At 49.6% G+C, this 13,778-nt stretch overlaps 7 protein-coding genes across 7 annotated transcripts; 4 read left to right on the top strand and 3 right to left on the bottom strand.

The window, feature by feature from the left end:
• Positions 1–667: 667 nt before the first annotated feature.
• Positions 668–1,158, bottom strand: N7489_000580 (transcription initiation factor IIA subunit gamma; the record flags this gene model as incomplete). Its single annotated transcript, XM_056706335.1, has 3 exons — positions 668–814; positions 913–1,060; positions 1,118–1,158. The coding sequence occupies 3 exons, from the start codon at positions 1,156–1,158 to the stop codon at positions 668–670; spliced, it is 336 nt and encodes a 111-aa protein (XP_056570637.1).
• Positions 1,159–1,551: 393 nt separating this feature from the next.
• On the top strand, positions 1,552–2,094 carry N7489_000579 (uncharacterized protein; the record flags this gene model as incomplete). The annotated part of the gene is made up of 2 exons (XM_056706334.1): positions 1,552–1,797; positions 1,858–2,094. The coding sequence occupies 2 exons, from the start codon at positions 1,552–1,554 to the stop codon at positions 2,092–2,094; spliced, it is 483 nt and encodes a 160-aa protein (XP_056570636.1).
• A 629-nt stretch (positions 2,095–2,723) lies between these two features.
• N7489_000578 (hexokinase family protein) lies at positions 2,724–4,692 on the bottom strand (the record flags this gene model as incomplete). The annotated part of the gene is made up of 2 exons (XM_056706333.1): positions 2,724–3,966; positions 4,055–4,692. 2 exons carry the CDS (start codon positions 4,690–4,692, stop codon positions 2,724–2,726), a joined length of 1,881 nt encoding a protein of 626 aa, XP_056570635.1.
• A 2,001-nt stretch (positions 4,693–6,693) lies between these two features.
• Positions 6,694–7,694, top strand: N7489_000577 (GILT family protein; the record flags this gene model as incomplete). Its single annotated transcript, XM_056706332.1, has 2 exons — positions 6,694–7,085; positions 7,172–7,694. The coding sequence occupies 2 exons, from the start codon at positions 6,694–6,696 to the stop codon at positions 7,692–7,694; spliced, it is 915 nt and encodes a 304-aa protein (XP_056570634.1).
• Positions 7,695–8,193: 499 nt separating this feature from the next.
• N7489_000576 (uncharacterized protein) lies at positions 8,194–9,200 on the top strand (the record flags this gene model as incomplete). The annotated part of the gene is made up of 2 exons (XM_056706331.1): positions 8,194–8,596; positions 8,647–9,200. 2 exons carry the CDS (start codon positions 8,194–8,196, stop codon positions 9,198–9,200), a joined length of 957 nt encoding a protein of 318 aa, XP_056570633.1.
• A 477-nt stretch (positions 9,201–9,677) lies between these two features.
• N7489_000575 (uncharacterized protein) lies at positions 9,678–11,606 on the top strand (the record flags this gene model as incomplete). Its single annotated transcript, XM_056706330.1, has 4 exons — positions 9,678–10,056; positions 10,127–10,782; positions 10,844–10,911; positions 10,970–11,606. 4 exons carry the CDS (start codon positions 9,678–9,680, stop codon positions 11,604–11,606), a joined length of 1,740 nt encoding a protein of 579 aa, XP_056570632.1.
• A 242-nt stretch (positions 11,607–11,848) lies between these two features.
• N7489_000574 (putative isoamyl alcohol oxidase) lies at positions 11,849–13,543 on the bottom strand (the record flags this gene model as incomplete). Its single annotated transcript, XM_056706329.1, has 1 exon — positions 11,849–13,543. One exon carries the CDS (start codon positions 13,541–13,543, stop codon positions 11,849–11,851), a length of 1,695 nt encoding a protein of 564 aa, XP_056570631.1.
• Positions 13,544–13,778: the final 235 nt, after the last annotated feature.

Here is a 13,778-nt window from a genome sequence, read left to right as displayed (position 1 = left end):
GCGATCGTACTCTTCGGAGGGACAACGTCTGATGGGAGATGTCGGCGGGCTTTGGGCTGTACAAAGTAATCAGACTATATGTTTGGCCACAAGTATTCCAAGAAAAGTAGAACCTACAGGATCTGAAGAAATCGCGCCTGGGGGAGAAACTCGAGTGTTTTTGGGAGTGAGGTCGCGATCAGGACTGGGTTCTGTCTTCACACGCTTCCGTGGTGTTGGCTCTTTTTCCACAGGGATGCTATTCTCGGTGCGAAGCCAGGGCAATGTCCTGGGCATGGTTTAAGACAATTATAGAGGAAAATTAAGACGTGTCGCGATCCCAGGGAAAGATTGCAGTGAGGGAAAGAGAGCTGCTGATAGGCATCCATGGCCGATAAGGTGAGGTCACCCGCATTCCGCGCAACACAACCTTCCGAGGTTGGAAACTTCAATTTGGAGCTTCATTACGGGGAAAACTTGCAAATATGAACCTCATTTTTTTGGGGTATCTAGTGCCATTTTGAACATTGGTAATGCCGAGATGAAAAGAACTGGCATGGCCTCAAAACGCCTCGTGCAGGATATATCACCGAAATCAAGAACGGACTGCCAGTAGAACGCCTATTCAACCATTTGAGAGGAATCAAAAAACAACAACGCCAGTATCTCTGTCCATGAAAGGGTCCAGTTACACCTCGCCAGGCCGCTTGCTGTTGCAGCTCACGATCTTCACCTTATCCGCGGTCACAGTTGTCTGGTTGTCCAGCTTAAACGAGACATCCTTGATCAGGAAGGTCCAGACTTCGTCGCAGAATCGGTAGGTGTCCAGGTGGCCCTAAAAGTGGTGGGAAAATGTACATGTCAGCCTCCTTGATCTATGATGAGACCATGCCCATCTAGGCAAAGGTGGTTTCTGGACCGGAATGAGTTTACCTTGAAGGTCAGTCTGGCCCGAACTTTGTCCGCCAAGACTTCAGTCACGATCTTGTCAAAGGTCCCGAGGATCTTCATCGCCAGCTGGGGCTCAATGCGGCCTTCGTTGATCAGGTCGTCCAGGGTATCCGTGAGGGATAACCCGAGGCTGGATGTTCCTTGAGTCAGCTTTGGGGTTTTCCGTTTGCTTCATCGGGTATATTACCTGCTGCCACGGTAAAGCTCATAGTACGCCACAGATGCCATTCTGAGATGAAATAATGGCACACTCGTCAAAAGAGTATCGGAGGAGTGAGTGACAAGAGCAAGTTCACCATTGCTGGCCGAATCGCGGGGGCGGTCGGTAGCACGTGATTTTCTTATAGTCACGTGGCGATTCTTATCTAGTATTGCGTCAGTCAGATGAATTCAAGGCGTTTGAACATATTCTTTGACCTCACAAACTTCTCAGTCAATGTACGACAAACTCGGAGCTACTCAATATGGCTATGAACGGTTTAAGGCCTCGATCCCTTCTACATGGAACATTATCCAGTAAATTGCATTTTACGTGTGTACGATCCTTATCAACAAGCTTGTTCAGACCATCAGAAGCTCAAGGTCGGTTTATCCAGTTCAAATACCCATATCAGAGCTAACATGCATTGCTTTGGAACTCCAGACTCTCAAGGTTACCAAGATTATAAGGCCAAGCAAGAGCAAATCAAATCAACCTCAGAGAACCACTCGAACCAAGATAACAAGCGCCACACTCTCCCATCCAAGACCAAAACCGTATCCCAGGCCGACGCCGAGCTTCGTGAACGGCTGGAACAAATGTCTGGAGAAGGAGGAGCCTCTGGAATCGAATACGAAGACGGCAAACCGAATGCAATGAAGCGCGGCGTTCGTAACAACATGTTCCGGATAATTTGAAGCAATCTTCGGCATCAACCTAATCACAAGAACAAACACCTTGCTCATCTCAAATGTCACGGATATATATCCAAGCGAGGTCTCGTGCCCTCCGATTCAGGATTGGCCTCATATGCCAAGACACGTGGGAAAGGAATGTTCTCGGTCATCGGCCCCAGGAGTTACAGGCATCCATCGGAACCAGACTTCTTGAGCTTCGTTTCCGACAGCATAGATGAGGACGCCCGTGATGCCCAGGTTTTGCTTCGGGTGATTTTGCCGAATTAGTGTCCGGAATATGCGTGGTGACGTTTCTTTGATAAAGATAAACGGTCATGCATAATCGAAGGCATTCCACTCCTCGGGTGTTCCCTGCATTCTCCGATTACGATTACTTGGGCAGAGCCGCGCAATCAGTCGCGATTATCTCGCTGTGAGCTTTTTGATTTCAGATGGCTGGGACATTCTTCGGGATATGCCATTGGAAAGTTTCATTGGTGGTTGGGAATGAGTTCATTACAATATGCAGAGCCCAGGGGCGGAAGGGTTGGAACGAGTGCGGTGTCTGCATGTCCTGTTAATGCTCGGGGTAGTGCCTCAAAGGCCAAGCTTTCATGCTTTGGTCGGCGGCGAAGTCTCGCTCAGAGAGTTGGATTTTGACTAAAAATGAGAGAACATAAACATGGGGAGCCATACAATGAAAGCGTAGATCAACGAAATTACCACCGTCCAGAATAGGATCACAGTGGGAGAAACAAAGTCTCATTTCTATGCCGGAAACCCCAACTAAAAGTGACATTAGTTCCAAGGTTATCATTAACTCCTAATTTCGAACCATTTTTGAATTGCTAGATTCCACCCAAAACATAAAAATCCAAAGACAAACCCAATGCTTGCTAAGGTTTCAAATGAAAAAGTCATTTCCGCACAACCATGCCAGCCAAAACACCAGCGCCAATGACACCACCGTCGGAGGCTTCCCGTAAGAAAACCGACTTGCCTCCACGTTGCGGACCAGTGCGCATGATAAGACGGTCAATGTATTGCTGACACATCTCCTTGAATTGCGGGTAGTGTTGGATAATACCTCCAGTGTAAGCCACGACGAGCTCTTCAGGACCGGACTGCCAATCTATCGGCGTGGGATCGAGGACAGGGACAACATGTCCCTGGCCTGCATGATTCGCAGCGACAGCAGCAGAGTTCAGACTTGCAACTGCAGCGTCCGGTGCACCGGCGGACTCAGTAATGGCGTCGTCGTTGCTCTGAGGTGAAGCGGGATTTTCGGGTGAGCTGCTGTTGCTGTCTTCCTTCAGCTCGATCTCGCGAGCACAGGCTAGGAGTCCGACCACTGCAGCGGCGATCAGACCAGCTGATCGTCTCTGTACTGCACGAGCGATCTTTCTGAATGCGCCCGCGGCTTGGGCATCCCAGCGCCAGTCACTGCTCTCTGGTGGAGGGAGCGATTTGTTCAAGGCTTGAGCAAGGTCGTTGTCCGATCGTGCTTTGGCGACAAGGTCGGAGATGTATGTAGTTGTCAGGGCGTATTCTTGGACGAGGTTTGCAGGTAGGGAGCGTTTTGATAATTCGGCGATTGTTGTGAGATAGTCGAATAGGATTAGGCGAATCAATTCGCCAATGTAGCGGCCTCCAGTCATGTATTCGAAGGGCTGGAATCCTGGACGTGCACAGGCCTGGTCCAGCTCGACGTCCCATTTTGTGGTCACGTTGAGCTCCTTGAGGGGTGGCGCAGCACCAGAAATAGTCCACTCCGTGTTGACAATAGTCTCCACAGCGCCGGGGTCCATTGTGTTCACACTCTTGGCTTTAGATTCGTGCAATGCACTGAGTTTCATTGGGATGGTTGCGTTACAGCCAGTACCCACAATGATGCCCATGGCGACTCTGCTATTTGGTAGAGATTTGACCTTGTATGCAAGGGAAGCTAGCGTGGCCACCGTGTCGTTGGTGATAGCTTGTATTTTTAGCTTTGGTAATGCGAAAAGCTTTCGACGTTTGGTTGAAGGTTCGTCTTCATCATCCGGTCTCCTTGTGTGCTTTTCATATCCATTCAGAAGGATATTGCCAAGATTGAGATTCGATGAGATAGCGAAGCCTTTGCCCATTGGCATTAATGTGGCTTCTGCCAATGATTCTTGCCTGGGCTTAATTAGTATAAGATCCACCAAACGGAACATCACAACCGGAGAATATCAGAAACACAAGCAAAAGGGGGAAAAAAGCTCACATGATAGGGAAACTGAATGTGATGCCCATATCTAATTCGGCAGGGATATCCTTCTTAGTGGCATCCGATGATAGACTCTCCGCTACCACCTCGGCAATGCAATCACCGATCCAAGAAAATAGATCCTCAGCCTTGTCCATCTTCAAATGCTCTTGGATAGGCCAAGCTCGTTCCAGTGTTCGCTTCACACGTTGGCGCTGAGCCTTCCGGATGGTGTCCCGTGACCTCTCCGTGGCATCTGTAGGTCGAACATCGGAATCCACGGCTTCTCCGAGTAATTCGATAAAAGCGACTCGAAGGTTGCTACCTCCTACATCAATGGCTAGATAGCGACCTGTTTCCCGACCAGTAGGAAGCTGAGTCACTGGTGTTGGTAAAAATTGCTGGTCCGATGTCAGAGCAAGGTTGCGGTATGTGGTGGAAAAGCGCCGGGCCAGTTTGTACAGCACAGCCTCATCCAGGAACATTGGTGACAATAATTCTTCCAATTGCTGATTGTGCGCCAAATATTCTTGTTGAGCGGCGTCTAGTTCCGAACTGACATCCTCATGTTCCTCATCTTCAGCCAAGTCGTCGTGCATGATTTCACGCTCCTCATCCTCATCCTTCTTGGACGATGTCGAGTCGACTGAGGTCATGATGGAAGATGAAAGGTATATATTCCCAAAAAAAGGAGAAAAAATAACTCCCTATGTCAGGCTAAAAATACCAGACAAAAATGAGCTGACACAGCTATGTCAATAGTGACGTGTAGGGTCTGGAATGTTTAGAAATCGAGACAGGGCAGCATATCTTTAAAATCCTTGAATTGTGGAGACAAGCTACCGAAGGAGCTAATCCAATGCCCGAAGAGCTAGTCTTGTTGTGTTAGCGAGGTTGCATGAAAGGGAAGGGAACATTTCGGTGACGCGGTCTGCAGGTCGTTCGGGCTGCGGGGGAAAAAGAGAGAACACGACGATCATGCCAGAAGGGGGAATCCCCATCTATATCTTATTCCGTACATACCCTGGAAATTTTGGTATGCACTGATTGCGCTGATCGAAGAAGATAATTCTTCTGAGGGATTCGGGGGGATAGGATGACTATATATGGGGGATTGGGGGATTGGGGGATCTTTGGGCTAGAGAAATATCCCTAGATGACCCTAAGGGAATTGGCGAAGAATGGAAGTATAAAGCTCCCTGCTTTAAGACGGGAGGAAAAGCAAAAAAGTAAATAGAAAGAAACACATATATGGAATTTGTTCATAGGTACCTTTATATTTTGGTCAAACTAAGTATTGCAGTGACCGGAAGCACAGTCGGAGAAGAGTCGGAGGACAGTCGGAAGCCAGAAGTGGAAGGAAATGATTCCTATCAGATGTGATGATCATATAGTAAGTTCGGAAATCGCTGAGGTAGACAAAATTATAATGGAAGCTATAAGAAAGGGAATATATAAAAGATGAGATGCGACCATCGGAAGGCACGAGGCGATGCGACGCTGTTCGGGACAAGTTGAGTATCCCGGCACTTGACTTCTATTGGATTCAGAAAACTCTACTTGGATTCTCCCCTCTTTGGCTTCCTAAAATCAACTTGGAAAGTCTATGTAACCCTACTTTAAGTCATCATATCCGGTTAAACCTCCTTACCCTGAAGTAGAGATTATCCCGGAGAAGCCAAGCCAACTTCTCCATTCTTGGCAGTCTCACTACTAAAACAAACAAGTCCAGGCGTTTGAAAGCATGAGTTCCAAGCTGTTGGAGACCAATATACATCTCTACAACGAACGTGAGTAGGATCGAAGAACTCCGGCTTGAAAATAAGGCACCAGAAGTATCGCCAAAGTATCCATGTTTCAGTGTTGTGATTCGTTCGATACGAGGCTCGCCCAAGTGGGATATACTACTCGTGGCATTCGCGTGGTGATCGGGCTGGGCATACCCATATTTAGACGCAGGCACATCTCCCAACCTTTTTGATCCAACAGGAATCAATCCGTTCGCATGGTCGTTTGCTGGCACCCGCCACATCAGACTGTCAGGTCTTGCATGAATCGGTTCAAACTACCTTGCCTTAGGGTCGTTTGCCTATAATTGGGCAATTGTCTCTTAGCAAATAGTCTTATGGTTCTCGTGTGTTTGGCACAATTCCACCACATAATTGATTAATGAAGGTTTCATGTACGAGCCTCAAATCACGCAATCCCAAGCCATTACGCACGGTCTGTCGTCGACCATACCTGACAAAGCTCAGTAATTCTAGACTTGGGGCTATTTCAAACCTAAAGCTACGATGTAGTCCAGATCGCCTCCGAAGTCGGAGCCCAGCCTAATATGATAAATTGTGCACGGATATGGAGTACATCGTATGGCCTTAGTGATGACGGGCACACATTTAAGCGTTTAGGAGACAAGATCATACCGTTCTCCTACCTAAAACAAAATAATATGTTAGTTAATATCCTTATTAGTTAATAATAATGACTCCGCTCCTCCCAAGGTACCTAAAATACCTGAATACGTTGGTAGCCCTGGATACCTAGGTAGCTGTGGGAATATCTTATGTAATGGTCTTGGCAGCCCTTCAGGGCCAGCTCCGCCCGGACTCTCCACATGATCTTATCAAAACAACGTCACTTCTGGTTTTAACCCCATCATGGAGAAATTACCGGTCCACTCCAAGGAGGGGTATGGGGATACTCTTGGACAGGCAAACAAGTCTGATCGCCGTGACCGTCCTACTACAACCACATTTTTGTGTCGAATCGGTGTTATTGCGTTGCTTTTCATCGGCTACCTTTTGCTTCTCAGGCCGTCTTCCCCACGATGTACCAGTATAGCCCCACAGACGGAGAGCTATCAAGCTGAGGCTGAAGAAGAGCATGACAACTATGATGCACATCAAACACTTGAGGAAACTAAGATACCGCTGGAAGCTCACATTATGAGCAAATGCCCAGATGCCCAGGCTTGCTTGCAAAAGCTGGTTCTACCAGCCATGGAAAAGATCAGTGAAAAGGTGGACTTCAAGCTATCATTTATTGCTAGGTGAGCATCGAACCAGATATGGAGAAGCGCGGATGCTATTTTGTACCAGACTTCATCTAAACATTTGACTAATACTATCGTAACAGTGTGTCCAAAGATTCTGAAGAGATAGAGTGCAAGCATGGCCCAGGTGAATGCATCGGTGATATGCTCATGCTCTGTGCGGCCAACCTTCCTTTCCCTCCGACAGCGGACGAAGCGTCACTTCCACCTCAATACCCCCGGACCCCTATTATCCGGTCGCTAGGATTTGCAAATTGTCTAATCAATGACTTTGCCCGGATCCCAGACCGCGAATTTGTCCACCACTGTGCAATGGAGCATGGTATTGACTTTGAGGCCTTAAACAAGTGTGCGAGCCAGCAGAATGATGACCCGAATGATGGCAACGGCGGCGAACCACCACTCAGTGGCATTGCGCTGCTGCGCGAAAGTGCTACCAGAGGCGAGCAACTCGGAATTAAGATTAGTTGCACAGTGCGTCTCGATGATGCTGTCTGGTGCATCCGTGATAGCGATAAATGGAAAGACTGTGCACAGAATGGAGAAGGCAGCCAACCCTCAGCCCTGGTCGACCAAGTCGAAAAGCTCTGGAAGGAGAGAAACTGAGTTCTAGCTTGATACTTTTGTCGTTCATACCCCACATTCATACCCATACGATAGGACATGAGACTCGATAAATGCCACTGATGATCCCCTACATATTATTATATTGCACCCGCACCATAGCTATTCCCCGCATTTTAAGTTTTGTGCTTAACCTATGCCTTCCCAGATGAACCCCCGTATTTGGTAACCACTGGCTCCGCGTCATGCGTTGAAGACGATGCTCCCATCGTTGGAGTTAGCAAACGATCCTTATTGGCCGAGTCACTCACAGCCTGGTCATCTATCTGTTCCCTTGCCATTGTTTTATTTGATCAGATCTCAGAGCTGCTTCCTTCTCTTCCCTCTTCCCTCCCACAACCCATTTTTATCAGCACTGCGCGGCTATCTTTATCGGCCCGCGTGGAGCTTCGGAATGCCGCCATTCGCTCATCCAAAACAGCGCGGTAGGTTGCTTCCAGCCTTGACTTTACCCATATCGATTCCAATATCATCTCTTATCATGCTGACGAGGTGGAATGGTTCTACAGACACCAAGCGTGTTATGTCACGCGGATTGCGTGGTAAGGAGGACAGCTTGTACCTCAAATGGAGTGTGGTGATGAATCCAAGCGAGCTCCTAAAAGAGCTCGTTGGCAACCGGGAGCATGCTCGAGCCCTCTTTCATGGACTGAGGCGCCAGGTCAAGTCCATCCGCCACCGCTCGCAGTCCTACGATGATGGCCAGGTCACGATCTACGACCGTGTTCTCCTTCGTCTCTACGATGAAGGACACACGATGCAACACTACGGTCTGCTCGAATTTTACCTGGCCGAGTATCTGGGAACTAAGAACTGCCACTCGGGGGAGGAGAACAACTCGGTCATTGCGGCCCACTTTGCTGCTCAGCGCATCCTGGACAATGGTCTGTCGCTGCGTCTTATGAAATTGACTTTTATTAACATAACCTACCAGGCCCTATTTCCGAGATTCCGATTGTTGCAACCGAGAACGAGGAAGACTCCACCGAAGACACCAAGACCAGCGAGTCGCCACAGACCAAGTCAGAGCATGTCGACAAGCTCATCCAGGTGTACCAGAAGGCTAAGGCTGACTACTACATCCTTGAAGTCACTGAGAGCCACCGTAAGCGAACCAACAGCGTCCGATTCCTCCGTGACACGGCCGAGAACCTTCTGCGATACCTGAAGTCAGTCGACAAAGACCACGATCTGATTCCCGAGATCGAGGGCATCATTCAGGTCAGCCAGGCACATGCAAACCAACTTGCTGGCGGCCGAAAGCGCAAGTTTGAGCATATGGATAGCGACTCGAGGGGCAGCCCAAGCCTCAGCCCCTACCGGCCCTACGGATACTACAAAGACCAGCGCGGAGGATACAACCGTCGGGACCGATACGTTCCTGACAGTGTCACATGGGACCATAGCCACAAGGGTGGGTGGGACCATAGCCATGTCAACAGGAGAACTGGATGGGACAGTCGGCACTTGGACTCCTACCGTCCTTAAGCTCACTGTCAGATCTGAGCTCCCGATCGAAGGACACGTTCTGAATTATGAGGGTAGCCTTTTCTACGCTACAGCTTAGGAGAAGTACAGACCTGGATGTACTTTAGCAATCAGCTTCGAATCGAAACATCAAATTGATTTCACACAAGCGAGCATCCTCCTACTCGTAGAACAGTTGACAGGTTGTTGAAGTATGAAATCCCAGGATCGCCAATAGAACTAAGCTCAGCGCTAAGCCACTCTCATCTTAGCGCCAATTACAACCTTGGAAACCCACGTGTTTAGATGACATAATCCCTCCCAGAGGCCCCGGCTTCGAGATCCATGCCCAGGTGATCAACATCGGTCACCCGATCTCGTGAATTGAGGGGGACTCTTGTCATTTTCTTTCATTCAGATACGAGATAACCTCTGCGCTCATGGAGACACTGTCTTACCGACTAGGCTCACCATCCGAAAACTTGCATCTCCTGAGAAATGGCGGACCTTCATCCCTCCGGCGCGGGCAATAATGCGGCTTCCACTAGCTCCAGCACATCCTCAAACCCACGATTCACTCCGGTCTCCTATGGATCAGACGAAGATAATCCAGTGCCGGGGCCCGCCAAATCACCCATAGGCCCATTGCGACTGCAGACCGACTTTCATGACCATGAAGACGTTGGTGGCCCTCTATCCGATTTCGAGAACGACGGCATGTATAACACCAACGAGGAGCTTGAGGGTAAGATACCGCGCGGCGGTTTAGGCGCAAGATACACACCAGAGGAGGAGAGCGAGGTAGTAAGGAGATTTGACCGGAGGCTTGTCCCGTTTCTGGCATTCCTCTACTTGCTCTCCTTCTTGGACCGCTCGAGTATGTTTGGTTATTTCCACAGCAGAATGTTTCCCCTGTGATTGCAAACATGTACTGATTGTTCACCCAGATATCGGAAATGCAAAGATAGCAGGACTCAAAGACGATCTACAACTTTCATCTTCGCAATATGAATGGCTACTTACTGCATTTTACATTACTTACATTCTCTTTGAATGGATGACACTGATGTACCGTGTTGTTCCCCCGCATATTTATATATCTCTATGTGTATGTGGATGGGGACTCGTCGCATCATTCCAGTGTCTAGCGACTTCTTTTGGAACCCTGGTTGTTCTCCGAGCGTTGCTTGGAATCACAGAGGCGGCTTTTGGCCCGGGTGTCCCGTTTTACCTGTCTTTGTTCTATCGCAGACATGAGTTGGCTTTCCGTAATGGATTGTTTATCTCAGCGGCACCACTCGCGACATCCTTTGCTAGCAGTCTGGCCTATGTGATTGTCAGGTTCAGCAGCAACGGCCCGATCTCACCGTGGCGAACTCTGTTCCTTGTGGAGGGGTTCCCAAGTGTAATTGTTGCGGTTTTTGCTTGGTTCCTAATTCCGGACTCACCTGGTCGGGCTCGATTCCTGAGTCGCCGACAAAGGGTGGTAGCCCAGCAGCGTCTCGAAGCAAGCACAGCCGACTATCAGCAATCGTACGGAAGTCGATTTGACTGGCGAGAAATCCTGAAGACTGCAGCGGACCCCAAAGCTTACATGGCTGCTGTGAGTGATAGCTCCACTTGGATATTTGTGCAAATGGTCGGTTCTAACACATTTACTACAGTTCATGTTCTTCAGTTGTAACGTTGCTTTCAGCTCAATGCCTGTCTTTTTGCCCACCATTATTAAAGAGTATGTCCTGCACCAGCATCGATTTACAATCTCGACAGCCAACTTACATTCTTTACAGCATGGGATATTCCTCCTTGCAAGCCCAAGCCCTCTCAGCACCTCCCTATCTTGTCGCCTTTGTCGTAGTCCTCCTCACCGCATACGCATCAGACCGCAGCCGCTCCCGAAGCCCGTATTTGATAGCCCACGCTCTCATCTCATCACTCGCCTACTTAGCAATCGCAGCAACAGGCTATTTCCACTCACACATGCCACCATGGCTTCACATATTCATCCGCTACATCTGCGTCTACCCCGCCACGGCTGGGTTCTTTTCTGCAATCACCCTCATCATCACATGGTCAATGGATAACCGTGTTGAAAAGGAAGGCAAGGGTGCGAGCATTGCTATTCTCAATATCATCGGACAGTGTGGACCCCTGCTCGGGACGAGACTGTATCCCGAGACTGACGGGCCGTGGTATATCCCGGGGATGGCTACTTGCTCGTTTTTTATGGTTGTTGTTGCGGTCTTGGCTGTGGGACTGCGGATCCTTCTACAGAGGATGAATCGGGAGGCTGCGGAAACGACATATACTATTGTACAGGCTGGTCCTGTTGATCAGGGCGAAGAGCGGGATGTGCTTATGGGTGGTGGGAGGAGGGATGATTTGGTGCATTCTACCGGGGATAGAAGGCTTGTATATATGATATAGTTGATTTAATAATGACTGCTCGACGTTCCTTAAGGTCTGGAAAACAAAGGGAAAGATACGTCTTTCTCATCTCCTTCGGTCAAGTAAGAGACTTCGCCGAGCTATTAGGGTGGTGTTTGTTCGAATCTATTAGAGCCTAGATAGGAGCGAAGGTAACCTTGGAAAGCAGATGGTGTATATGTAAAGCCTATATGATATGTACACGTGCACGCGCAATGGTGAATATCTCACGTTTCTCTGAATCAAACAAGCGCAGCGAAGGGCGAATCGGCAACCTGCGAGTCCTTCCACCCAACACACTTCCAGCAACTCAACAAGCCCTTGGGATCATACTTGTTCTTAATGCTCACCAATTTCTCGTAGTTATCACCCCACCACGCCTCGGCCCAATTAGTCGTGAACGGGTTGGCTTCGTTGCTGTACGCGCCACTACCAGGGGTAATACCCTCGATAACGGCAGTCATGTTCTGAATGGACTGGATCTTCTGTTTCCGGGTGGGAAGGGTAGCGTTCCACGCCCAGGAGGCACCAGATCCCAACTCCCAGATAGCGTCACGCCAGGCGGGAGAAGCACTGGTGGATCCTTCGGTGTAGTTGTACAACACTGGTCCGACGACGGGGATGTAAGGCGTCTGGCCCAGGGACTGGATGGTTGCAAAGTAATCCATGAGGTTCTTACGGCCCTTGGCGGTCTTGAAGATGGAGCGGGGGATCAGTCGGCTTCCGGGGAAGCGAGTGACGCCGACAGCGACGGAGCTGGTCTTGACGTATTTCTCGTAAAAGGGGTACCAGGAAGTGAACTCTTCGATGGTGGCGGAGCCGCCGTTTGCCTTAGCGTAGGCGATCACACTTGCCAGAGAGACCTTGGCTTGCTTGATGGAGAGGAAGGGGGAGACGTTGACGAGGGTGTTACCAGTGATGTGGCCGCCCCATCCTTCCTGTCCCCATTTCAGGGTGTTGTTGACGACGATGTCCATGAATGGCAGCATGTTGGTGGAGTTACCGGGGAACTTGATGTTAGCAGCGACAAAGCGGATGGCAGGCTCGACGCGGTGAGTGCTTTCGAGGACTACGCCAAAGGTTCCACCACCGCCACCGCGCAGGGCCCAGAAGAGGTCGGGGTTCTGGAATTCGTTGGCGGTGCGGTAGACTCCGTCTGGGGTAACGAGCTTGAACTCGAGGACGCGGTCAACGCCGAGACCGTACACGGGGCTCAAGATGGAATGGCCACCGTTTTGGACCCAGCCGCCTGAGACACCGACGGTGGATGAGTAACCACCTAGTATGGTTACGTTGTGTTTCTGTGCGAGCTCGTACGCCTCGTCGAAATTGACTCCGGCGCCGACGGTGATGGCTTTATATCTGCGAGCGGCGCTTTTGGAGCCGGAGGGAGCGAAGTCCGCACTGTAGTGCATCGATCGCAGGTTTCGCGTCCAAAGCGACAGCGTGTCACGGCCACTGCTGCGGGTGAGGTAATCATGGCCACTATTCTTGATGGCGAGCTTCTTGCCGGAGCAGTTGGAGAACCTGAAAGCTGCAATGACATCCTTTTCGCTCTGCACCTCAAGATAGTGAGAGGGTAGATTGCCCTGACGACAGGTGGTATTCACAAACGCCAGGGGATCCATGGGATTGCTGCTGTCGAGGAGACACTGATCATTAGGATCGGATGCCCACATTTCATCCTGATTGTTCATGTAGCCATTAGGGGAATTTGTTCGCATCCATGGATCCGAGTAGTTCTCCTGGATAGCAGCGCAGGCAGCATTGTCGCGAGTCACGGGATTCCCATTGTAGCTGGAGAAGCAGGGTAAAGAGAAAGGGGTGAGATTCTGCACGCGGCCTCCTACAGTTGCATTGAAGTCATTCAGAGTGCAGTCCTTTGCAACAGTAGAGCGTAACAGGGCCAATAGGACCAGGGATGACTTGGCCAACATAATTGCGAAGGATGGAAATTGGGCAATTACGCAAAAAGCATAAACAAGGCAGAAATAGAAATCCCAATAGGACTGAGGAACTGAGACACTAATATACGCTAGGAAAGGTACGAACCGGTGTCTTCGATGGAATTAGACCTGTTAAGGTAAAGGATCATCGAAATATCTGCACGGTCTATATAATTGGCGGAGGATTATATTAATCAAGCTTAAAGAAGCAATTCCTGCAAACTTT

Source organism: Penicillium chrysogenum (genome assembly GCF_028827035.1).
Source record: "Penicillium chrysogenum strain IBT 35668 chromosome Unknown utg000001l_segment0_segment0, whole genome shotgun sequence".
Taxonomy (NCBI): domain Eukaryota; kingdom Fungi; phylum Ascomycota; class Eurotiomycetes; order Eurotiales; family Aspergillaceae; genus Penicillium; species Penicillium chrysogenum.
This window is presented reverse-complemented; position numbering and strand designations above follow the sequence as displayed.